This window comes from Cetorhinus maximus, chromosome 5, assembly GCF_964194155.1.
Source record: "Cetorhinus maximus chromosome 5, sCetMax3.hap1.1, whole genome shotgun sequence".
NCBI classification, from domain to species: Eukaryota; Metazoa; Chordata; class Chondrichthyes; order Lamniformes; family Cetorhinidae; genus Cetorhinus; species Cetorhinus maximus.
Genome location: NC_135883.1, coordinates 118,411,349 through 118,436,838, shown reverse-complemented (window position 1 = coordinate 118,436,838; position 25,490 = coordinate 118,411,349). Strand labels below are relative to the sequence as shown.

The following is a 25,490-nucleotide window of genomic DNA, read 5'->3' as shown; positions in this document are numbered from 1 at the left end:
TTCTTTGCATTCCCTTTTCTCATTCTCTCTATTTTTTATGTACTTAGTGTATGCCTTTTTCTTCAGATTCAATTTTATCCTTCTCTCTTTATTAACTCATGGTATCTCACTGTCAGCTGGTTTATTCTTTTCTCTTAGTGGAATGTATCCTTAAGTAATTTTAAAAAATATATGTAAATTTATTTTAAGCTGGAAGGAGCTGGTATGTTTGTGCTATATGAAAGGAGTTACAAAAAATGACATCTCTAAATGAGGATAACAAAAAAAACAAAAACTTACTTTACTTTTATAATATCCACACCAGTCACAGTGAGAGTGACGTGATCCCCTGCTGCTGCCCAATCGAGTGGCTCATCGTGTAAGGCAATTCCTGGAAATGAGTAAATTTGTAACCCCATAGTCAGCTTTCTTGGTTATGACACAGAATGTAATATCAGTGAAATGTGCATTTAAAATGTTTTTAACTTGGTTGACACTAATCTGAGTCATAATTTCTCAACATGAATGTGCAGTATTGTAACGACCATTACACAGCATCCTACTTATACTGATATAACGTGAGAAAAGCATATCAGATTTGCAAATGTTGCATAATGCCTCCAATTTGTATTTGAAAGTGGTCAAATTCATTAACAAAGTTTAAACTGCTCATGAAACCACTTATTGTTCGTTACTCTGTTTTTCACGTTTCACTAGTTCTTACGCAGCATTTCCTGATTGATATTTAAAAAGAATTTTCTGTTATGTTTTTCATCAGGTCACACTGTTTGGCAGCAAGTAACTGCTTCCCATCACGTAAAAAAATACCACTGAACGTTTTAATAGCTAATGCCCGTTTATGGAGTTATGGCATAAATGAGTAAACCAAAAGAAAGCTTACCACTTTTAACATGAAGTGAATGTGCACATTACCACACCTGATACCACAAACCTCACACCGTTTATCACTAACCATCGCTAAACCAGCATCAAACCTCTTTAAAATCAGCACCTCGGCAGTCCAAAACTTTAAAACCTACATAATTAAGAAACTAGCCAAATCTTGGATATAATATTTTTCTTTAGACATTTCCAAACCTTAAATTATTTTGATTTTGGACAATTATGATTTCTCTACTGATACTGGGTCATTTAATTAGAAATCAAAGTGGCCACACAGCACCTTCAGTTAATTAACAGTTGAGCTTGCTGAAGAACTGTCTGATGACGACACAACGCATCAAACACAGCGGTGTATAAACAGTTCAGTATTGAATTAAAATAAAACTAACAAAACATAACAAAAACTGACATATAAGCATCTTTCTGAATGAATCAATTGGCAGTAACTCATAGCAATGATCTTGCCAAAGCAATGACAGGTCAGAAGAATTTAAGTCTTCTTTCGGTTGTTCTCACTATTTATCTATCTGACGAATAGATCAGCATATTTTTGAAACGCCCAATCATGCCTACGCAGTGAGGTAAATATTTGCAATTTGTAACCATTTCAAACATATTCACCGAGTAATTTTTTTTTAAACATATCCTTCTTCTTCAAAAGGGAATCAATTTTCATATTATGTAGAAATTAGTTTTCTGGCCCTTCAGCATTTTTTGGGGATATTGAGCTGCTTGCTGTGCAGCTGTATCTTATTTTCTGAAACAAAAACAAAAATTGCTGGAAAAACTCAGCATGTCTGACAGCATCTGTGGAAAGAAAGAGTTAACGTTCGAGTCCAGATGACTCTTCTTCAGAACGAAGAATCATCATTTGGACTTGAAACGTTAACTCTTTCTCTCCACAAATGCTGTCAGGTCTGCTGAGTTTTTCCAGCAATTTTTGTTTTTGTTTCAGATTTCCAGCATCCGCAGTATTTTGCTTTTATCTTATTATCTGAAACTTTGTTCTGAGGTAGGCCTGGATGAAAGCATTCCAGCACTTAGCTACTTCCTTTGTCATTCAATTTTGTTTATTTTTCACAAAGCGCTAGCACATGTTAAATTAATATTGACATTAACAGTGCTCAATTAACAATGTGCAATGCTGCTGGAATACTGAGGAACTTTCAGGGAGGTTTAGTCCTGAAACAGCTAATGAGAATCAGCTCCAAACATTCAGTTGCAATGCCATACTACTGGCTGCTACAATAAGGCTGTGGATGAAATGTTAGCACTGCTGTTACCTTGTAACTTATATTTGTCATTATTCATGTGCTCTGCAATAGTGGTGCAAAGGAGGTACCAATAGCATGTACTACGGAACAGTAGAATGTAGCTTTGATCCCACAAAATACCCCGAACTATTGATGTCAGCAGTGTTACTGTCAAAGTCAAAGCAAAGGCCAGCCACTTCTGCAGGTGGAGGGAAGAACATTTTCAGACAGTCTCATGTGCTCCAAGAGACTGGCTCGAAAGCAGCACAAGTGTAAACCTAAGAACAGGTTGACTGCAAGAGGTATATAACCACAAGGTGGAGTAGGGATGGAAGAGGAGTGGAAAAAGTTGAGAGAAAATAAACTGAGGTTGGCATACCCTAAATAAAAGTGTAAACCTTGTTCACAGAGAGCCAACTAGCAGGTGACTTTTAAAAAAAATATTCTAAGGTACAAGTCCTAAATTTGTGAGACAGCTCAGCTAATGTCTGATATCTATGACAGAATCAATAGTGTGATATAACTGACATACAAATACATCAAAATAATGTAATAATGAAAACTGATAACACAAGAGTGTGACTTAACTCCAACTAGCTCGGCAGTTTCCCTGATCATCACTTCACAGAATGGATAGAGAACTAGCAACAACTAAACCCAACTTCTCACCACAAAAGAATACACATTCCAAAACATGATTATCTGCTTCTAACAAAAGTTATTAACATAAAGGACTTGAAATAATAAACTTTCATCAATTTTAAGCTCTAAAACTGTCCATAAAACCAAAAGTTTCTAATACTCCTGACATATTTTATTACTTTGAATCAATGAGCTTTTGTGTCATAACAGTGAGAACAGAAAATGCTCTGGACCAACAGGATTGAAGAAAGCAAAACACACTTTGGTTCATCCATCTCCACAGTCCTTAGTCAAATAAAGGTCGTGTTGAAATGTCAGTAAAAGGCATCAGGAATGATGATGACAGTTCTGCATACACAATGGCCAGAATTTCACACTCCCCTGTTGGTGGGTTAAACTGAACGAATGAGATTCTCTCTGGGTTCCTGGCCGCCCCGACCATCCAATGATTTTATGCTGGGGTGGACAAGGCCACAGATGGAGAGCCCGTCCTTGCACCAAATGAGGTCCTTAACTGGCAAATTATTGGCCACTTAAGGGCCGTTTCCTGCCCAGCCTCAATTTTAGGCTGGTGAGAGGATTTAACTGGCATGGGGGAAGTCAAAAAAATGAATGGGCATAGATCTCAGGCGGAAAGGTTGGGGGGGCCTTCATCATCAGAAGGCCTTATGACTGCGGGCGCCACCCCCCCAACCCGTAAGGTCCAGTGGCCGCTGACCTCCCTCCCCCACACCCGCTCCCACCCCACCCCCGGCCGGATTTTCCCCTTTGCACCCCCTCCCAGGCTTTCCCTACCTTCCCCGCCCTGCGAACCCTTAAACTTACCTTGTCCTTCAGTTCACATCATAAGCTCAGGCACGTTTGTGCACATCTTCTTCAGTCCACTGCAGCTGTTGTGGCTGCAGGGACTGGAGAGCTGCCGGTTAATCTGATTGGCCGGCAGCTCTCTAAAGCAGGACTTCCTCCCAAATGAGAGGTGGAAGTCCCGCCGGCAGCCACTTAAAGCTTGTTTGAACGTGAAATGGCTGCGGACACTCAGTCAGCAGGGGTGTGTTCCCCACTGGCTCTTCAGATGGCAGGAAAGGAGACACTGCCATCTGAAAAATTCAGGTCAATGTGTATTTATTCCACATTAATAAGATAATGATGCAAAATGACAAACCCTAATTGCCTCAAACTTATTTCACCGGTGATGCTAAAAAAAATTGTTTCTTGGCATTCTTCTTCTATATTTTTCACTTCCAATTACAAAGTACCCTGACATTTAGTAACTTCCTTTGTAACTGGTTGAGCCGAGATGTCCTCATGATCTTCAGAATTCAATGCGTGCACCACCTCAGCACCAAGAAACCTAAAAGACACAAACTCCAAAGATAGGGCACCTTCAAGTTTTCAGGGGTCTGCAAATTGTGTGAAAGTGTAGTCAACCATACAGCCAGGAATAGCCAGAGGGAATCCAGCAGAATTTCTGATATATATCAGTGACCTATGCTGATAAGTTCATACGTGTGGATTTCCAATAAAGGCAGGATCACGGTTTGGCCATGTGCTACCTCACTCATGATTGTACAGACTATTGACATTGATTGTCAAGGTTCAATGAACCATGAACATGAACAGTTATTTGGATAACCAGGGCTGGCACAGCTATACCCATGAGATCCTGGGGATGAATTTCCATGGGGGATCTCCTGCTTGTCTGTTGTAACTTCAGTGGAAGAGTTTTGGAAACCTGTTAAACAGCATAAACAATGTGCACCTCTTGCTTTTAAGGTACAGCTAACAGAAGGGAATACCCAAGCAAACATTCATCACCTTTGTCTTTAGGGAAATAAAATAGGGAAAATAGATTTGATACAAGGACATATATACCTGCTATATTCACAAAGCTGGCACTAGACCATAGCTGGCTGCCACATTTAAGTTAACTATCTTTTAGACAATAATAGTGCTAAAAGCCATCAACAGACGATTTGGAGAACTGCCCCACATAATGAGTGAAACAGTGTACCAGTGGTAGAGAAAGAAATGGGAACTTTTCTGTTTTTGTCTTAAAAATTATCGTGCATAATTACAAAACCAATTATATTCTTCAACATGATTCAAGTTCTAAATTAAATCAGTTATCACAAATTAAATACATAGATCTGTACCTTTGTGTCAATTTTAACAATTTGCCTTTCACCTTTAATTTATTTTAAACACTTTACACCTACCAATAAATATCCTGTTGCACGAGGAAAGCAGCTGTGCTATTATTTTTTTAATTTCATATGTGGGCATTTATTATTCTCATCAAGCCTCGAAAAATGCTAACTATAAAGCTCAGATGTACATAATTTTGGGGACTCAACCAGCTGCTGAATTTGAACAAATGAAATACTCAGGCCACTGCCTCAGGTCACCATTAATCATTTGAGTATGGAGTTATCTTACATCTGTCAAAATATGTGTAACTATATTCTAATGCAAAATTAAGAGTTTCAATGAAATCATACATCATTTAATTCATAATTTCTTTCTCCCATTAAACTAAAAACTGTAATCTTGTTTTATCTAATTTTGATACTGACTGCACACTGTTACCCCCTACTCAAGAAAAGGCCTGTGATGCCACCTAACAAGCATTCACAATTTCACTTACCCTTAACAGTGCAAGTTTCATTTGGAGGCATAACCAGCAGTCGATCTCCAGTTTGAACATATCCTGCTTCAATTTTACCAGTAACGCTGAATCCTGACCCTTGATCTGCAAAATGGGAATGATTCAACAAGTTACTGTTGAATAAGTAACTATAGTGACTAAGAATTTAGTCTAGATTTTTCATAGCAAAGAAAGCAGTTTTGCACCTACCATTCCAACAAAAAGCTTCTGGAGCTTTTTAATGTTGTATCATTTAACATAGTTAATCTAGATAATGTGTCCCCCATCCAAACATGGAGGTTCAATGTACCAAACTTATGTAAGCTTCCAGATTCAAGTATTAGAGAGTCACAGAACATAACAAGGCCCCTGTATTCCTAAATGCATTAAGAGAGGTGCACCAAGACCAAGTTCAATCACTACTGGCTTAGATCTGTGGCCAGATAAAACACTGTCAAATTCAACCTTGCTGCAAAAAGAAATGAAGAACAGCACCAGGCCAGTCGATTCCTCTGCAGCAAAGAGGGAAAATCAGAAACAATGTCATTGTCAATTCTCATTTTGATTTGTGTCAGACATACAGTTTGACATATAAAAGTCATAGAATTTACCATTGGAAAGAACTGTGCTGTGTTTTTGTGCCTGTAAATATACATTCTAATCAATATCTGTTAGACACTTGGAATCCTGCCGAGGTTTAAGGCAGCATGGGATGGAATTCTCTGTATTTATGCAGAAGTAATTGAACTTCAGGAATGTATGCGGTACACTAAAAGTTAGGTATTTTGGAAGGTGTTACGGTCTGGACGCAATTTTCTTACTTCCTTTTTTTGTGTGGCCGTTTCTTGATAACATGACCTGAGAAGTGGACCTGTTCCCAAGCTATAGCGTCAAAAAGCAAGCTCTCTGAAGTTCTTTCCGCATAAATACAATCAGATCTATATCTTACATAAGAGATGTCAAAGTTTAACTGCCTGGAACAGGTCCATTTGCATAATGGTGTTCAGTACTTCTCCATCATTAATAAATACCATGAGGGCTGTCTTAATAACAACATCTCAAGAAATATGCTTAGTATACTGCTCAGTTCTTGACCTGCCCTGTGGGTGACAGGCTGTATAATCAATTTCCCAATAAAGTGCAATTCAAGGTATTCAGTTTACCTGAAGGTCTACTAACACAGCCTGAAATTAATTCTTAGATGTCAATATCTGAAGTGATGCGCTTATATTATCTTATAGATCTGGTCATTAACTAAGATCCTAAAAGGTGCATTTTGCCAAATTTGATTCACCTCTCTTCAGGTCTGCTGATTATCAAGGTCCTTAAGAAATTCTATGGCACCCTGATACAAAAGTTTCCTATTCCACCAGCATAAAACTATTTCAGAACTAAAATTCTTTATTTTACTTCCCTCTGCTCAACTATTCACAATGAGTATCAATGACTTAGATGAAGAGACAGTGTGAAATATACCTGAGTTTATGGACAATACAAAGCTAGGTGAGAAAGCAAGCTGAGAGGACACAAAAAGACTGAAAAGTGAATCAACAGTCAAGTGAGTGGGCAAGAAGGTGGCTGATAATATGTAAGGTGGAGAAATGTGAAGTTATCCACTTTGGTAGGAAGAAAATAAAGCAGGCTAGTTAATGTGGTATTCTGAGGAATTTTTGAGCCCTTGTACCTGAATCACAGGAAGTTAATGTGCAGGTTCAGTGAGGAATTAATTAGGAGAACAAATGGCATGTTAGTTTTTATTTCAATGGTTTAGGGTATAAGTGTAAGGAAGTCTTGTTGCTATCATATACAGCTTTTGTAAGACCACATCTGTGGTACTCTGTGCTCCTCCTTGCCTTACAATGAGTCCAACAAAGGTTCACTGGATTGATTTCTGGGATGAGAAGACTGTCCCCTGAGGACAGTTGGAATTGGCCCATACTCTTTGCAGTTTAGAAGAATGAGAGATGATCTCATTGAAACATATAAATTTCTTAGAGGGCTTGATGGAACAGGTGCTGAGAGGCTGTTTCGTCTAGAGCTTGGAATCAAAGTGAGGGGTCAGCCATTTAGGACTGAGATAAGGAAATATTTCTTCACTCAAATGCTAATTAAATCTTTGCAATTCTTTATCCCAGAGGGCTATGGATGTTCAGCCATAGAGTATACTCAAGATTGAGATCACTAGGTTTTTGTAAATTAAAGGAATCAAGTGATATGGGAATAGGGTGGAAAAATGGAGTAGAAGTAGAAGAACGGCCTTGATCTTAATGAACATTGCAGATTTGAGGGGCTGTATGGTCTACTCTTGCTCCTATTTCTAATGTTCCTACTTTCTCTACTGTTCTACCTCGTTAACAGTTTTGCAGTTACCAACAAATATGGGAAGAGGGTCACAGTTATTGAACTAAGTTTTCTTGCATTGATTGCAAGTCAATTTCACCAGCTCTTTGAGAAACAAGAACAGCTCTTACCAAAGTAGTAAAAAATTTCCTGCTCACATCAGTGGTGAAGATAATACTGAATGCTCTCCAAGTTACCTACTTAAGTCATGATTTCAAATTATGTGCTAATTAAGCTGAATAAACCAACATATGTTAAAAAGAACACTGATTCGTACACATTACCCGCACTTGTCTTGTATCTGCAAAATCATTAGGTACAGCTTGGATTTGAAGGAAAGTTTCAAAATAACATGGCGCGTACAGATTTTTTTAAAATTCAGAAAACATTAAGCTAACAATGTTTCCATATGACAATCTGCTATAGACAACATTTAAAAAAGGTGATAATGTTAGCTGAATACTCCATAAAGTGAGGTAGAGGATTCACATGTAGCATAATGAAACATTAGAAAATAATTTCAAAAGGTTAGTGCATGTCTCTGATGTTCAAACTAACTTCAGCAGAACTGACCTATGGATATGCAAAAGACAAGAATGATAAAAAGAAAAAGAAAGATACAAAATACCTGATACAGCACCTTTCAGAACCGCAGGACATTTCAAGTGCTTTACAGTCAATCAAGTGCTTTTGGAAGTATAGTCACTGTTGTAACATTGGACAAAACAGCAGCCAATTTGCACACAAGCTCCCACAAACAGCAATATGATACTGGTCAGATAGCTTGTTATAGTGATGCTGATTGAAGGATAAATATTAGCTAGGTCAAAGGGGATAACTCCCCTGCTGTCTTCAAAATAGTGCCATGGAATTTTTTATGTCCACTTTAGAGTGTACAAGGAGGCTCAGGTTAACATCTCTTCTGAAAGATGGCACCTCCAACAGTACAAAATTCTCTCAGTGCTGCACTGGAATTTCAGTCGAAGTCTCTGGCATGGGAGTTGAACCCACAATTTTCTTCATGGGCGTGGGTGCTACCGACTGAGTCATGGAAGAAAGAACTTATAATGCATGTGGATGTGTTCAAAAGTACAAAATCAATGGGACAAGTCAAGCATTAATTTTTTAAACACAAACCTTTAAAAACATCAGCCACACACAATCTAAATGGCTTTTCCACTGGTCTTTGTGGTGACTTGAAAGAATCTAAATGAAAAGGAAATATTGAAGTAAATACAGCCATCAGTGTACCCCATTGAAATGAATGATTGTATTAAAATTTATTTGATAAATACAATTAAAAACAGAATGAAGGAAGAAATAAAGTATCACATAAAGCTGACCAATCTGTTCCAACAGGCAAGGTCCAGTGTACCAGACTTTGAGTTCAGGTACTTGACTTCTGGTGGTTAGATTCTCGCCATTCAGTCCCGTTGTAGGGATGTAAGCAACATCAGAATCCTAATAAAGACGCAAGTCCAGAGATTATACATTGCAGATTTTACATTTACATTTTCGGAGCACTGGTTCTCCCTTAAAAACTTAGTGATGAAGGAGAGCATTTCTTCTTCAATTATTTGTTTTATCCGAATTCATAAAAGAAAACATTAAAATGAGGAAAATTGGCATACCTAAAAAATAACAAAAGTATTCCTATTAAGTTAATTTTATAAAACGCTAATCCTTTCGTTTCTTTGTGCAATGAAAAGAAGTTTCGATACGCTAATTGTTAAATTCTGCCCAATAGTGGAATGTAATGCCGATTTTCCTTTTCTTTGGGAAGCAAGGACAGAAAATAAACAATGCCTGAGGATTTGTAGCAAAGGTGGGTCTGATAGGTATTCATATGATGTTATTTATCTTAAAGATAGATCAGCTGTATCAGAAGCACTTCAGTAGCAGGTAAGTAATTGAAATACACTCTAAATATTTGTAATTAAGAAAAAAACCTTTGTGCTTTGTTTTTGTATTTTTTTAAAACATCATTCATATCTTGTGTTTTCACTGCTGCCACAGAAACTGAATTTTACTGTTTAGCTCTCACATGACTCAAAGAGGAAGCATTTTATAATGTGACGTTAAATTAAGATTTATAATGAAAGCACTTGTCAGCAGTAGTGTTAAAATGCGAGGCATTTAATTTTATAGCATATCAATTATGCATCTGTTTATCTGACAAATCATTTTGTATTACAATAGAAAAAAATGGAATATGGCAGCCTTATTATACATGGACATCTTACCTTGAAACCTGCTTGCTTCAAGAAATGCCCAAGTTTATTAGAAATCTCTTTAAATCTTTCAGGTTGCCAATTCACCTGCAATATCAACCAAAAACTGCCACCGTTAGATGAAGAAACCATTTTCTCATGAGACACAGGAAACTGTGGTATAAACTGAATTGAGGTAATGTGCTAGACATTGACTCATTAGAGCTACCTGATCCATTTTATTAACAGCAACAGCCAACTGTGTTACGCCAAGTGAACGAACTAGCAATGCATGTTCTCTAGTCTGTCCACCAGCCTCAAATCCAGCCTCAAATTCTCCTCGGCTTGCATCTACAACTAGAATCGCTACATCAGCCTGGAGATGAGGAAGAAAATTGACAATACAACATTACTGCAAAATTTACATAGTTTAATTTTCAAGCTTAGCAAATACATATACTTTTTTAACATTTTACAGAACATATAAAAACATTTTTGAAGGTTTTATTAAAATGCCAACTTTATTTTTCAGTGATTTTTGTTTTTATGGTATTTTCAATTTTGTTTAATTTTGCAATGCCAACTAGATAGGCTAAAAAGGAGTAGAACAGGATGCAATAAGTGCATTGATATTTATTCCATAAGCCATAAAAGGTTTAAACATTTGGTAATATTGTTCTGGCCAAGGTTAGAGATGGACAGATGGAAAAGGGATGCCAGCATGTCAGCATGATTTTGGATAACCTTACACAGAGAGTTAGGGAGCCTTAAGGAGGGCAGAGGGATGGGAGAGGCTCCCAAAAATGCTTCTTCACTGGCCAAAGCACCCTTGTGTTATGGATGCAGGAACCTCCATCAATTGCCCAATTTAGTTTGGAGTGGGAACTGACATTGACCATTTACTTATTTATATGTGCAAGTAAGGATCTTCACATTGAAACAACTTTGATAAGTAGCCTAGAAAGAAGGAAGGTGGGAGGTATCCTTAGAGACCAATTAAAAAGTGAGTGAAAAAACATCTTCAATATTACTTTAAATTAAACAAATGGGATTCGAGTTCAAACTAATAAATGACAAATTTAGAATTGATAGCAGGAAACTGTTCTTCATACAGAGTAATGGATGCCAGAAAGAGAAGCAGAAACAAAAACCTGGAATATTTTAAGAAATAATTAGCAGCTGCAAGGTGGTGACTTCAAGGTCTTACTGGATGGGTAAAAAAAGTTGAGTTGAGTTGAGTGGCCTTAGAGATAATTCTGTGTGATGTAAACGGGCAAAGGACAGTAGTGGCTTTGGGCATGTTAGAAGGATATACAAAGATCAAAGGGTAACAAAGGCATCAAATGTCATGAGGATGCAGTTAATGTTGCTATCCGAACTCCATTGACTGGATTATAATCCCTGAACACAAAACATTTGCAAACAATATATGCAAAAAAAGTATCATAAGTAGCAATTGAAAAACTCAATGCGCACTCAACTCCATAATTCCAACTGGCTGAGTAGTTGTTCAATTTTCTGCCTTTGAGAACACTGAAAGATGAACACAACACTAACAGCTAATGGACTGACTTTTTTCCACCAGGTACTCTTGCTAGCAATGATCTTACCAGGTGATTATGAGGTTGATACAATAGGAGGAACCAGGACAAAACAAAAACAGAATTACCTGGAAAAACTCAGCAAGTCTGGCAGCATCGGCGGAGAAGAAATCAGTTAACGTTTCGAGCCCTCATGGCCCTTCGGCAGAACTGCAGCATAGTTTCAGCAAGGGAGAAATATAAATTGGTTTAAGGTGGGTGGGGGGGGGGGGGGGGGGGGGAGAAGAGACACATTGAGGGTGTGGTGTGAGCAGATAATCAAAGGATGTCACAGACAAAAGGGTCAAAGAGGTGTTGAAGGTGGTGGTCTTTGTCTGAGAAAAGTGCTAATTAAGAATGGAAAACAGGATATTCAAAGTACAGCTCTAGTGGGGGTGGGATGGAAAGACTAAAGGTTTTAGTTTTAGATTTAAAAATAATGGAAATAGGTGGGGAAAGAAGAATCTATATAAATTATTGAAAAAAAAGCGGGTGGGGGGGGAAAAAGAAACGGGGTGGGGATGGGGGGAGGGGGAGTTTAAGATCTAAAGTTGTTGAATTCAATATTCAGCCCAGAGGGCTGTAAAGTGCCTAGTCGGAAGATGAGGTGCTGTTCCTCCAGTTTGCGTTGGGCTTCACTGGAACAATGCAGCAAGCCAAGGACAGACATGTTGGCAAGAGAACAGGGTGGAGTGTTAAAATGGCAAGCGACAGGGAGGTTTGGGTCTTTCTTGCGGACAGACCGCAGGTGTTCCACAAAACGGTCGCCCAGTTTGCGTTTGGTCTCTCCAATGTAGAGGAGGCCGCATTGGGAGCAACGAATGCAGTAGACTAAGTTAGGGGAAATGCAAGTGAAATGCTGCTTCACTTGAAAGGAGTGTTTGGGCCCTTGGACGGTGAGGAGAGAGGAAGTGAAGGGGCAGGTGTTGCATCTTCTGCATGGGCATGGGGAGGTGCCATAAGTGGGGGTTGAGGAGTAGGGGGTGATGGAGGAGTGGACCAGGGTGTCCCGGAGGGAACGATCCCTACGGAATGCCGTCAAGGGGGGTGAAGGGAAGATGTGTTTGGTGGTGGCATCATGCTGGAGTTGGCGGAAATGGCGGAGGATGATCCTTTGAATGCGGAGGCTGGTGGGGTGATAAGTGAGGACAAGGGGGACCCTATCATGTTTCTGGGAAGGAGGAGAAGGCGTGAGGGAGGATGCGCGGGATATGGGCCGGACACGGTTGAGGGCCCTGTCAACGACCGTGGATGGAAAACCTCGGTTAAGGAAGAAGGAGGACATGTCAGAGGAGCTGTTTTTGAAGGTAGCGTCATCAGAACAGATGCGACGGAGGCGAAGGAACTGAGAGAATGGGATGGAGTCTTTACAGGAAGCGGGGTGTGAGGAGCTGTAGTCGAGGTAGCTGTGGGAGTCGGTAGGCTTGTAATGGATATTGGTGGACAGTCTATCATCAGAAATTGAGACAGAGAGGTCAAGGAAGGGAAGAGAAGTGTCAGAGATGGACCATGTGAAGATGATGGAGGGGTGGAGATTGGAAGCAAAATTAATAAATTTTTCCAGGTCCCGACGAGAGCATGAAGCAGCACCGAAGTAATCATCGATGTACCGGAGAAAGAGTTGTGGGAGGGGGCCGGAGTAGGACTGGAACAAGGAATGTTCCACATACCCCATAAAGAGACAGGCATAGCTGGGGCCCATGCGGGTACCCATAGCCACACCTTTTATTTGGAGGAAGTGAGAGGAGTTAAAGGAGAAATTGTTCAGTGTGAGAACAAGTTCAGCCAGACGGAGGAGAGTAGTGGTGGATGGGGATTGTTCGGGCCTCTGTTCAAGGAAGAAGCTAAGGGCCCTCAGGCCATCCTGGTGGGGGATGGAGGTGTAGAGGGATTGGACATCCATGGTGAAGAGGAAGCGGTTGGGGCCAGGGAACTGGAAATTGTTGATGTGACGTAAGGTGTCAGAGGAATCACGGATGTAGGTGGGAAGGGACTGGACAAGGGGAGAGAGAAGGGAGTCAAGATAACGAGAAATGAGTTCCGTGGGGCAGGAACAGGCTGACACGATCGGTCTGCCAGGACAGTTCTGTTTGTGGATTTTGGGTAGGAGGTAGAAGCGGGCCGTCCGAGGTTGGGCGACTATCAAGTTGGAAGCTGTGGGAGGAAGATCTCCAGAGGAGATGAGGTCAGTGACAGTCCTGGAAACAATGGCTTGATGTTCTGTGGTGGGGTCATGGTCCAGGGAGAGGTAGGAGGAAACGTCTGCGAGTTGACGCTCAGCCTCCGCGAGGTAGAGGTCAATGCGCCAGACAACAACAGTACCACCCTTGTCAGCGGGTTTGATGACAATGTTGGGGTTGGACCTGAGAGAACGGAGTGCAGTGAGTTCAGAGAGAGACAGATTAGAATGGGTGAGAGGAGCAGAGAAATTGAGACGGCTAATGACACGCCGACAGTTCTCAATGAAAAGATCAAGAGGAACCAGGAACTGGAAGCACTATGCCAGAATCGATAAGAAAGTTTTCCAGTTTCTGAACTCAAAATGTGAGTCAGCCTTCCTCTCCAAGAAAAACTCTCGACAGATCAACTGGACTGTCTCGTACAGGTGCAAGCACAAGAAAGGGCAGTCCGAAGAGATTCAGAAAAAGTACCTCTGTCGTGCAGTGAAGTTCCAACGGGCTATTACTGGTGCTCTCTTGCTGAGATTATGGCTAAGAGGAATCAGGAGCCTGAGGTGCGCAAGGCTTAACGTGAACAAGCAATCAGGGTTGCCAAGGAGGGTCAGGCAGCCAAAGCTGCAACAAAGAAAGTCAGTGCAGCTACAGCTAAGGCTGGGAGGTGTCAGCTGTGGCTCAGTTCATAGCACCCTCGCCTTTGAATCAGAAGGTTGTGGGTTCATGTCCCACTCCCGGAAACCAAGAACTGTGAGTGTACTCGAAAGAGTTACAATCTGTGACTGTTGATAACTCGAAAGAGTTACAGCTAAGGCTACTCAGAAAGCAGCAACCAAACAGAAGTTTGCTAAGCCAATGAAGTCTCAGGGTCCATGTGTTGGTAGAAAACACTAAATATAGTAATCAATTGTTGATGTGAAATAAAGCCTGAGTAAAATTTTTTTTAAATACTGTGTTTTAAAAAAAAACTGCATTGTGAGAGTTACAAGAAATGTTTAACAATTAATACCTGACTTCATAGTGGGCAAAATAGTGAATAAAATACATTTTACAGTGAACACCTTGTGTGCGTTCCTAATCATTGATGTTTTTGTATTGTGAATCACTAACCAGTGATGTGGATTTGAAGAGCCATGTAACAAGACAGTTCTTGAAATTGGTGGTTTGTTTGAACAGAAGTAAGTTTTTACAGGAGGTATATATGATTGCTGTGGACTGCTGCTATGCTGATGACGACAATGTTCAATCCTATGGCATCAGTTTACATGGTTGCAATCTACCCCTGTCACTTTGTTATTAACGAGCTGCAATAAATCAGGCCAAGACAAAGGCTTTGTATAGAATTGAACATTTCACTTTGCTTCTTTCAGTTTTCACTTCTGTTATGCTCAATACTCATGGTTTTCAGGTTTGCTAACTGGTACTTTTAATGCTGCTCACATACAATGGAAATATAGCAATAAAACTAAGACTGCACAGCATCAGCCAAACAATTATATAGTGAAAATAAAGGGTGGCCTACAAATAGGATGGATGAACAATAAACATACTAATACACTTATATTTTAGGTAATAAAATATAGTTTCTAAATACAGTACATTTTCTCATTATATACTGAACTGTTGCCTCTTTAAAAAAAACAGCAGTTGGCTTATGTCAAATCGGTATTGAACAAAAAATGCAGGTCAAAGGTTGCAAAGCTGTAGCAATGCTCAAGGTTATCCTTTCACCCATTAAGTCTGCTCCAGTGTTTTCCTCCACAGAAGAGACCTATTCTAATCCCACTCTCCCAAATATTTCCTTCAGTGTTCCTCTCTTCCAAACATCTATCCAACTTTCCTTTAAATTCATTTCTGAGGATGCATCATAGTAACCCTTCTACAAGCACTGTGCATCAAATATATAATGCCCATATAAAATATATATGTGAAAATGTTTCCTTGAGTCCATTCTAAAGTGTGATTCTGTTTCAACAATGGTTTTTGGCAAAAACTTCCATGCCCTAAACACGTTGGACTGGATTTTCCCCTCCCGACGGTGAGCAAACCCGCCTTGGGAGGACCAAATGGTAGGTATGATGGAACAGCAAATTTAAAATTACCAGACAATTCCTGCTGCCTGCCATTTTCCCCAGGCCAGGAAACGTGGCGGGTTGCTACTTGACATGCACTTGAGGTGAGCTTGGGTTTGCTATTTAAATACCTGCTCCAAATACACTTTACCCTTAGGTTGCTATTTTTATCGAAGCGGGAGGGTTCCTGAAGGCTGTGGGAACCACTCCAGGTAAGTCAGGTCATGATCCTTGGGGGAAGCCTGCTGTGGAGTCGTGAATCTTTTGACAGGTAAGTTCAAAAACTCTTCCCAACTTCAACTGTCATAATTAGGTGCTATTTAAAAAGTTAAATATGCATCGATTGATCATAAGGCTCTGTCCTTAAAAGGCAAGAGACCATTAAATTGACAAGTACTGTGTAAGGGTTCTGATGCATCAGAGTACTTTATCCAGTGGATAAAGACCTTTACTGCATTCAACAATATAGAAAATCAGATATTAAAGTATGTAAGGGACCCTGTGGTTTGATTTTTACATTGATTTAATGTCCTGACATCTGCCGAGCATTTGAAGTACTCTTCCACCAACCATTACGTACAAAACCAATGAGATTGTACTGATGGGTTAGGTGTTGGCAGGGCTTCTGTGATTTGGACTTTAAATGGTGTTGAGATTTTACTAGCATCATAAGGCCATCATTTACATGTATTCAAGAGACCCACACCTACCTCTGATGCGTATCATATGGCTCTGAGAACTGCATAGTTAAAATGGCAAAAGATGGGAGCATAGTGGTAAGTAATCTATTGCTATTTTAGGTGCCCAACTCCCTAATTTTCATTGGATGCACGGGCTTAAATTGAGCCTTTATTTCTATTGTTTATAATCTACGAAAGAGCTTGTGTTTGTAATACTGTAGCAAACCCATAAAATTGTTGATTTGTGATTAGAACGGACTAGGCCCTACAAATCACCCAATTCTGCACAAAAACGCACAAGCAGCCACATTGAATTTAACACTTATTTCAATAAAAAAGCAAAGGCAGCATCATGCTGAAGAAAAGCAGTTACAGAATCAGAGCACTGCATAGCACAGAAGTCATTAATCCACTATGTTGGTTCTCCGAAAGAGCTTAGATCCATTTCCATGACCTTTACCCATGCTTTTTAATTTTTTTTGCAAATATTTATCCACTTTCTTGTTAAAGGCTATTATTATGGATTCAGCTTCTACCACTTATTCATGTGTGTTCCACGTCCCAAATATCGTCTGCATAATTTTTTTTCTCCTAACCAATAGTTTGGTGCTGACCTTAAATTTATGCTTTCTAGTTACCGGCTTATTGACCTGACATGAGCAGTGTAGTTTAGCCCCAGGTCAATTCTTTATTTTAGACATTGATTGAGGAAAATAAATGAAAGTAGGTAATTAAATATGCCAGAAACATTAACGTGCACCAAATAAAGTGGTAACATAACTGTGGCGTGTAGAGGAGAAATTCTAAATATCACAAATAGATAGGGAATGAGCTCAGGGAAGGAGGAGGTTTGGACCCAGGCTGTTTAAGCTTGGAGAGGAAAACAAGATAATTTCTGGTCACAGGTTCAAATACTGCTCTCAGCTGTAGTAGAAACAGAAACATAATCTCCATTTAAGACAGACATCAGGAGAAATTTCTTCTCGCAGAGGGCTGTTAGTGTTTGCAATTGTCTTCCAGAGAACATTGGAGCCTGGGTCATTGAATATATTCAAGGCTGAATTAGACAGAATTTTGATCACCAAGTGTTACGGGGGATAGGCAGGAAAGTAGAGTTAAGGCCACAATTAGATCAGCCATGATCTTATCAAATAGTGGAGCAGGTTCGATGGGCTGAACAGCCTATTCCTGCTCCTATTTCTTCTGATCTTATGATAACCACCCATTCTAGTTACAGTCATGATCAAATATCTTAAAATACCTGAGGTTAATGATTTCAAATACCAGTGAAAATACATAAATTGACACATTGGACCTGATATTTTGGAGTATTAAGTCTAGATTTCAACTCTCAAAATCCTGTCTAAATTTTATTATAAACTTGGTGGATGGCACTTTGTGAGAATTTCAAGCAAAGATTTTTCTCCTTACCTGTGCAGCACCTGTAATCATGTTTGGAATGAAGTCTTTGTGACCTGGTGCATCCATTAGTGTGATCACTTTGGTCTTAGTTTCAAATTTTGTCATTCCAACATCCATTGTTACGCCTCTGAAAATATCAGAATAGAAATTTTTATCTTTTGTACAATGACTACAAATGCACCATTTAGGTACAAGTTTTATTTAGTCCTTCCATGCAAGATATACGGGTGAATGGAATTCCATTTCAGGCACCCAAGATCATCCAGTACTTACAGCTGCCACTAGTCTGATCTCAACCCAAACTCAGAATACAAACCATTACTGCATCAGTTTTATACACTGTTCACACTACAGCTTCTCGAAATGAGATTATGAATTTAGCATCAATTAGCAGCATTTTGTGTTGTGGGTTCACACCCCTGAGAACTGGACTAAGATTACTGAAACTCACTTGGCATTGGTTCTTTACATTTAGCAGAGAATTAAGTTTTTCATTTTGTCAAGTTGAACAAGATGTGAACCATGTTCCAGAGGAGACTGGTATTTAACCTTCTGCTCCATTCAATCTTTTTTGTTTTTGTTAAAGGAATGGTTTAATTTATGTTTCTTGTATAGTGACAATATTGAAATATTAATGAAGAGAAGACATCTTATTTTTCTCCATTATTTATAAACCCCATTCCTCTGCTGTCATAGTGTGGCTGGCTGGCTTCCTGATTTCTACCAATGCCTGTCAGACATCATACCTTGGCCATTTTACTTCACCTCCTAGGACAAAATGTAATGCTATCCCCAGAGGTAGGCTGATAGGTTGGGAGTTGGGGGGTGGGGGTTGTGGGGTGCAGGTATGCCTGCAGCCTGGTGAGGGGTCCCACCTGCTTGGGCAATCTGTGCCCAGTGGACAGGTCGTCTAGGACAAGGATCACTAATGCGTGTGGACCCCACCTGCCCTTTCATTGACCCACCGTCCCTCCCCCCGCTGGGGCGTCCTTGACTGGCCCCAGCGAGGCCACCTCACCTACCTCCAGGCTCCAGCAATGATCCTGCAGCCTAGGCTGCATCAATACCAATAGTGGTCACTGCTCCCAGCGTCGCTGCCAGTACTGGTAGGCTGGCACCCTCTGATTGGTCAGCAGCTCTAGAGAGGTGGGAAATTCCCCCTGACCATAACGGAGATCCTGTCACCAACCAGGTGGTGCCTGATTGGTGTTAAATCTGGTTGGAGAGCCCAGAATGGCCGCAGTAGTGTTGTCACTGGCTCCCCAGCCTTTGGACAGGCCAACCACATAAGCATTAAATTTTGCCCATGGTGGCCGGCTGAACCTGCTCGTCTCACATGGCTGGTAGTGGAAGCTCAGTGGAATAGGATATAGAGTCTACATCCCCCATTCTGTGGCAACGCTCAGTGCCAAAACACTGTACTGATTCAGTTCTATAAATTAGCAGAACCTGTAAGGAATTAGACTTTTATAAAGCTATACCATACTCCAACGAGGAGAACCAGGAACTGCTTCTCTTTTTCACAGTGATCTCAGGATGCTGTGTTTAAATATATACATAAAATCAAGAACACATCAGAAATTCTTAAAACATGAAATCACAATATATTATTTTTCAGTCATGACATGCAACTTCCATAGTACCTATGATGTTTTTTCCCTTTTCTGAGAATGAATTTAAATATCATACTATGTGGATTTATAGCTACATCTGACAAAGAGCTTTTCTTGATAAGTTTGGGTAAAATACCATCAAGATCCTCAACATCAGACTAGATAATTTGCAAAAGCATCATAAGTCAACCAGAGTCTCAAATGCAATCACAAAAATCAAAGTGTCAATTAACATTTTTTACTTTATTTTTATTTTTCTCCAAATTTTCTTTATTGGTCTTCCACCAAATACAGTTGATCTGCTCTCATTCTTCTACTACTTCTAATTGAGTCAGCATCTAAATAGTGTGCAATAGCAGCAAAACCATAACTTTTAGTTTTCCTCCTCTTCTGTGGGCTAACAGCTGGAATGCACATGTTGAGAGAGGAAAGTCAGCAGCATAGAGGAAATTGAATCAGTGGCTTTCCCCCACAAAACTCCAAATACATTTAACCTCTCAAATGCTGCTAACCCAGACTTCAATTTATCCACTGAGCACTGGCCCATTTGGAATAGGAAGGGCAATGCCAGTCTGTGTTGATTTAATTGATCTTTGATCATGAGAAAGGCACTACAATTGATCTCAGCTCCCTGGGTTAGGGATGGAAAAACTGGCCAAGGCTTTCTTTCTTGATTACAATCCTTGGAAGTGCTCCCATGGGCTCAACAGATGAGGTTAAACCTAAGCTATGATGTCCCCACATGAATATTGGATTCTTGGACAAGGTACCAGGAGGCAATGCTTCCTGTAAGCTCTGCAGCTGCAACCCGAGAGTCTCCGCAGAGGGTGCACACAAGTTGCCCCTTTAAGCTACTATACGTGTGCAGTGCACAAAAAATTGTAAGGGGGCCCACACTTAAATAAACCACCAGCACACACTAAAAAAAAATTAGAGGGAATGATGCAAGGAGGTGACCAGTGCCTGCTGTTACCCCGCAAAGACTCAAATCACCTGGAAATTTCATGGAGGTTCTCCAGATCTCGAACCATAACTTATGCGGTCAGCGTTTGCGCCATTTCGCGAAGGCTTTTGCCTACATTTCTCCAAAGTTACAGTGGGAGATGAGAACACCTGGTGGGGGCATGGAGGTAGGGAGGGGAATGCTTTTGGAAATCTCCTAAATTCTTATGCTGCTTAACAATAGTGTAAGGTATCAGACAGCGGTTAGAAAAAAATTACAAGCATATTTTATAACAAACATATGATGATATAATATTTTCACACACTCAAATGAAGACTTGGAAAATTATTTACCTTTCCCTTTCTTCACCTGTCTCATCCAGAACCCAGGCAAAGGCAAATGAGGCCTTTCCTGCTTTTTTTGATTCTTGTTCATATTTGTGCATAATACGTTTGTTTACCTTTCCCAGAAGATAAAGTAGATGGCCCATTAAAGTACTTTTGCCAGCATCTACATGACCTAAAGTCACAAACATTAGAACAATTATGCTTAAATTAATATTTTTGCATTCTGATAATTTAATAGATTAAATATTTTGTTTTTGTGTAAGGGATCCACACTACCCACATTTTGTTAAGTAACTAAAGATGAAATAGAGAGCATTTTGTAGGTGTAAAATTTGGAAGCTGAGAATCAGCAGTTGATGGACATCCATTGCTTATTCCAAAGACATTTTTTCTTCATCTAAACTGACTCTGTTGTCATGCATTCATCATTACTTCAGCTCAGGCCAGCTAATGCACCATAAATCAAGGATTGAACCTGCATTCTTCCTTGTCTATAAGGCTTAAACCATATCTCACAGCATATTTGCTAATATTCCTCTATATTCAGTTACTAATAGATGGCTAACTCGCAAAGCCAATTTTTGAGGGAGGCCATCTCATGTCCAATTTTCTTAGTAAGATTCAGTCGCTCACAAAGAGGTAACATAGGGAATGCTACTTGCCCTATTGTAGAGTACATTAGAAAAGATTATACAATATAAATCATTTCAATATCAAATTGGACTACTTAAAAGCGGGTAATCCTTGAAATTTCCTTCAAAATTGGTAAATATAAATCTGTGTTTCAATAACAATAGATTAAACCAATGAACATCACACAATTACTAGAAATATTACTACTACAAACATTGTGATGCATTATATTCTGGGAATTTTTTGAAAATGTAAGATGTGAAAGGAAAAGGATACAGAAATAGTACCTGAAACCATAAGTTTCATTTGAATCAGAGTTTCCATTACTAGCAAAAGCACACTACTATTTAAGTAATCAGCAGATGCAACTTTCTGCAGACACATATCTGCAAAATCGACTGAACAACAGAAGCATTTTCCAACACTTTGTACACACTGAGCATTTCAGCTGTGGAAAATTGATTTTAATTTTTTACTCCTTTCCCGTGCCTTTGCTTACTTGCAAAAATCCAACATCCTTTTTACATAAATACTTCAATTAATTTTAGGGCAGCTTTGAATAAAACTAAGAAGAAATAGTTGAGTTAGAATCCACATTCTATAGTCGTGGCTAGAATCTGCAGAGCATGGCGAAAACTGGGTGCACAGGAGATGTAACAAAATATGGCTGCCACGATCCTAGGTGGCTTTCACTTATTAATAAGGTTTCATTGGCTCATGTTGAACTGAGCCAAAGTACTTCCTGATACCCATCTACATAGGTATCAGTATTTTCAATCTGGCTATTTGCAATTTGATACCTTGGTTAGCTGAAGGAAGTCAGTTAGATGTCTGACCACCTATTATGCATGACTTCCGTATTTGTTTATATAAACACCACTTTGATTTCCATTATCTTGGGAATAGGTTAGAGAATTGAGCCTGGATTTTCAGAGTTGTGACAACTCTGGGGCCATTTAAAATGGCGGGTGGGATCCGATTCTGGGAATCTCACCCCCGTTCCCAGTACACCTACAGTTCACTGCTGCGGGATAAGGGTGCGGTAGCAAGCCTGCACCCTGTACTCCCAGCCTGGCCTGCTCCATTGAGGGGGTAGGCAAGTCCTAGCCCCTGCAATTTTTGTGGAGTTGGGCCAGCTCCATGACTGGTGATTCAGGGCCTGAGAGGAGTTGTGAACAACAGTCTGAATGCAGGGACCTTTTAAAAGGCAGGTTCAAAAGGTCTTACCCATGCCTCCCATGTCCCTTCCATGCTCCCATTCCAACCCAATGCCAACCCATATCCTCCAGCCACACCTCATGGCCCCTCAACCTCAATGGCAACTCAAGACCTTCATCCCACAACCCCCATGGCGCCTCATACTGTCCATGTCAACTTATGCCCTTTCACCCAGTTTGCCTTATGTACATAACCAATGAGTCATATAATAAAACGGCAAGTGTGATTCTGTGATGAAAGTAAAAAAACATCCGTTCATAAGTCATCTTTTGAAAAAAAACTTCTGTTCCTACAATCTTTAAAAGTGTCAATCAGACAGACAATTAAGGTATCAATAACAGAGGTTTGAAACACTTCATATTTCTTAATCTTCTCCAAATAAACATTGAAATATTGACAAAAGAGATCACATTTTATTATAACCACTTAAAGATGTCAATGAAGCAAAGACAACAATTCACTTCAGTTGTCAAAACAGAAACCCTTACTAAGCTAATGTTTTTATTGGCCAGTCAAGCTTCATTATGCATGCATGAGTTGGTATGGAAAGTATAAGACGCCATTGGTAGTGGGTGGGGGGGGTGAGGGGCTGTGAGGGGTGAGGGCTAGAGGGCCTACCTGCTTTTAATACAATTGGGATGAAGTCCCAGAGAACCTAGGCGGGCCTTCTAACCAGTGTCCTTGGCCACCATTCTAGGATCTGCTTCTGGGGTCAGTGGGCCCAGCTCCATTTCATCCACCCCCACCCCTCCCACCAAGCAAAAGTTGTGTATGACCGAGCGCTTTAAACCAGTGCGGATCTCAACCTACCTGTCTTGGTAGCAAAATTCTGGCCCTTGAATTCAAGCAAAGCTGTTATCCTAATGGGAAAATCCCACATGTAATTGTCAATTCCAAAGGTCAGAAGAATTACTTGGGCACCTTGCTCTCAAGAAATCTAGTTATTTTCATACCACTCTATAATGAGAGATGTATAGCTGTCACACTCATATTCCGTGGGCTATACCAATCCCCGATTTAACAAAATAGAGGTAGCCAACTGTTGTATTTGTTTATCAGTTTGCATCTGAGAAGGACACTGTAATCTAATGTACTGTGTTATTTCTTATCTCCTATTTTAATAAAGCTGTGCTTCGTTCATAGTCAAAGCCATGCTTGGATAGTACTTATTCTACTTTGTTTTCTGAAGCTAAGGAAAACACACAAGGGTTCCTGACATCCCCACTAAGCTAAACACAGTTTGACACATTACATTTGAAGATACACTTTTGTGGGCATTGCTGGCTAGGCCAACATTTATTGCCCATCCTGAATTGTTCTTGAGAAGGTGGTGGTGAGTTGCCTTCTTGAACAACTGCAGTCCCTATGGTGTAGGTACACCCACAGTGCTGTTAGGGAGGGAGTTCTAGGATTTTGGCCCAGCGACAGTGAAGGAATGGTGATATCGTCCCAAGTCAGGGTGGTCAGTGGCTTAGAGGGGGACTTCCAGTTGGTGGTGTTCCTGTGTATTTGCTGCCCTTGTCCTTCTAGATGATAGTGGTCGTGGGTTTGGAAGGTGCTGCCTAAGGAGCCTCGATGAGTTTCTGTAGTGCATCTTGTAGACGGTACATGCTGCTGCCACCGTTCATTAGTAGTGGAAGGTACACCTGTGTCTTTGGTGCTAAGCATGAGGAAAATATTTAACTAAAAAATCCAAGTGTTTGATACACGTCAGCAAAGGTAAAAAATATGAATAACCTTAACTGAAATATCCATATATGTGATCGTAAAAATAGCAAAAACTGTGGGTTTTTGTTACAGGAAGGGCAACCTGTATGACTCCTTAGCTCTAGTGTCATAGAGAAACTTTACTGGCCTACACATGAATTTTTAAAAAATTCTCAACAATGGCTTCAAATAATTCCAGGGTCTTGCTCCTCCCTATCACTGCCAACTCCTCTCCAGCTCTACAAACCTAAGATCTCTTCACTCCTCAATTCTGGCCTCTTTCACATTTTCGATTTTAAACACTTCACTACTGGCAACCATGCTTTAGTGTTAAAAACAAAAAGCTAAAAGCTACTGCGGATGCTGGAAATCCAAAACAGAAACAGAATTACCTGGAAAAACTCAGCAGGTCTGGCAGCATCGGTGGAGAAGAAATCAGTTAACGTTTCGGGTCTTCATGACCCTTCGGCAGAACTGAGTATAGTTAGGAGAAAAGTGAAATATAAGCTGGTCTAAGGTGGGGGGGCGGGGGGAGAGAGAAGTTGAGGGTGTGGTGATTGTGGAGATAAGCAAGCAGTGATAGGAGCAGATAATCAAAACATGTCACAGACAAAAGGATCAAAGAGGTGTTGAAGGTGGTGATATTGGTGGTGATATTGGTGGTGATATTTTCACTTGCATTTCCCCTAACTTAGTCTACTGCATTCGTTGCTCCCAATGCGGTCTCCTCTACATTGGAGAGACCAAACGCAAACTGGGCGACCGCTTTGCAGAACACCTGCGGTCTGTCCGCAAGAAAGACCCAAACCGCCCTGTCGCTTGCCATTTTTACACTCCACCCTGTTCTCTTGCCCACATGTCTGTCCTTGGCTTGCTGCATTGTTCCAGTGAAGCCCAACGCAAACTGGAGGAACAGCACCTCATCTTCCGACTAGGCACTTTACAGCCTTCCGGGCTGAATATTGAATTCAACAACTATAGATCTTAAACTCCCCCTCCCCCCACCCCCACCCCGTTTCTCCCCCCTCCCTTTTTTTTCAATAATTTATATAGATTCTTCTTTTCCCACCTATTTCCATTATTTTTAAATCTAAAACTAAAACTTTTTTTAGTCTTTCCATCCCACCCCC

General features: G+C 40.3%; 1 protein-coding gene across 4 annotated transcripts in view; it reads right to left on the bottom strand.

The window, feature by feature from the left end:
* Positions 1–25,490, bottom strand: part of hbs1l (HBS1-like translational GTPase) — a 171,197-nt gene that overhangs the window by 15,533 nt on the left and 130,174 nt on the right. For all 4 annotated transcript variants that reach the window (XM_078542377.1, XM_078542379.1, XM_078542378.1 and 1 more), the window contains 8 exons: positions 20,809–20,974; positions 17,909–18,026; positions 10,201–10,347; positions 10,005–10,079; positions 9,105–9,222; positions 8,899–8,967; positions 5,422–5,526; positions 280–370 (listed from right to left, as the gene is read on the bottom strand). In XM_078542377.1, coding sequence (XP_078398503.1) covers positions 280–370; positions 5,422–5,526; positions 8,899–8,967; positions 9,105–9,222; positions 10,005–10,079; positions 10,201–10,347; positions 17,909–18,026; positions 20,809–20,974 — 889 coding nt within the window. The remainder of the gene's footprint in view (positions 1–279; positions 371–5,421; positions 5,527–8,898; positions 8,968–9,104; positions 9,223–10,004; positions 10,080–10,200; positions 10,348–17,908; positions 18,027–20,808; positions 20,975–25,490) is intronic.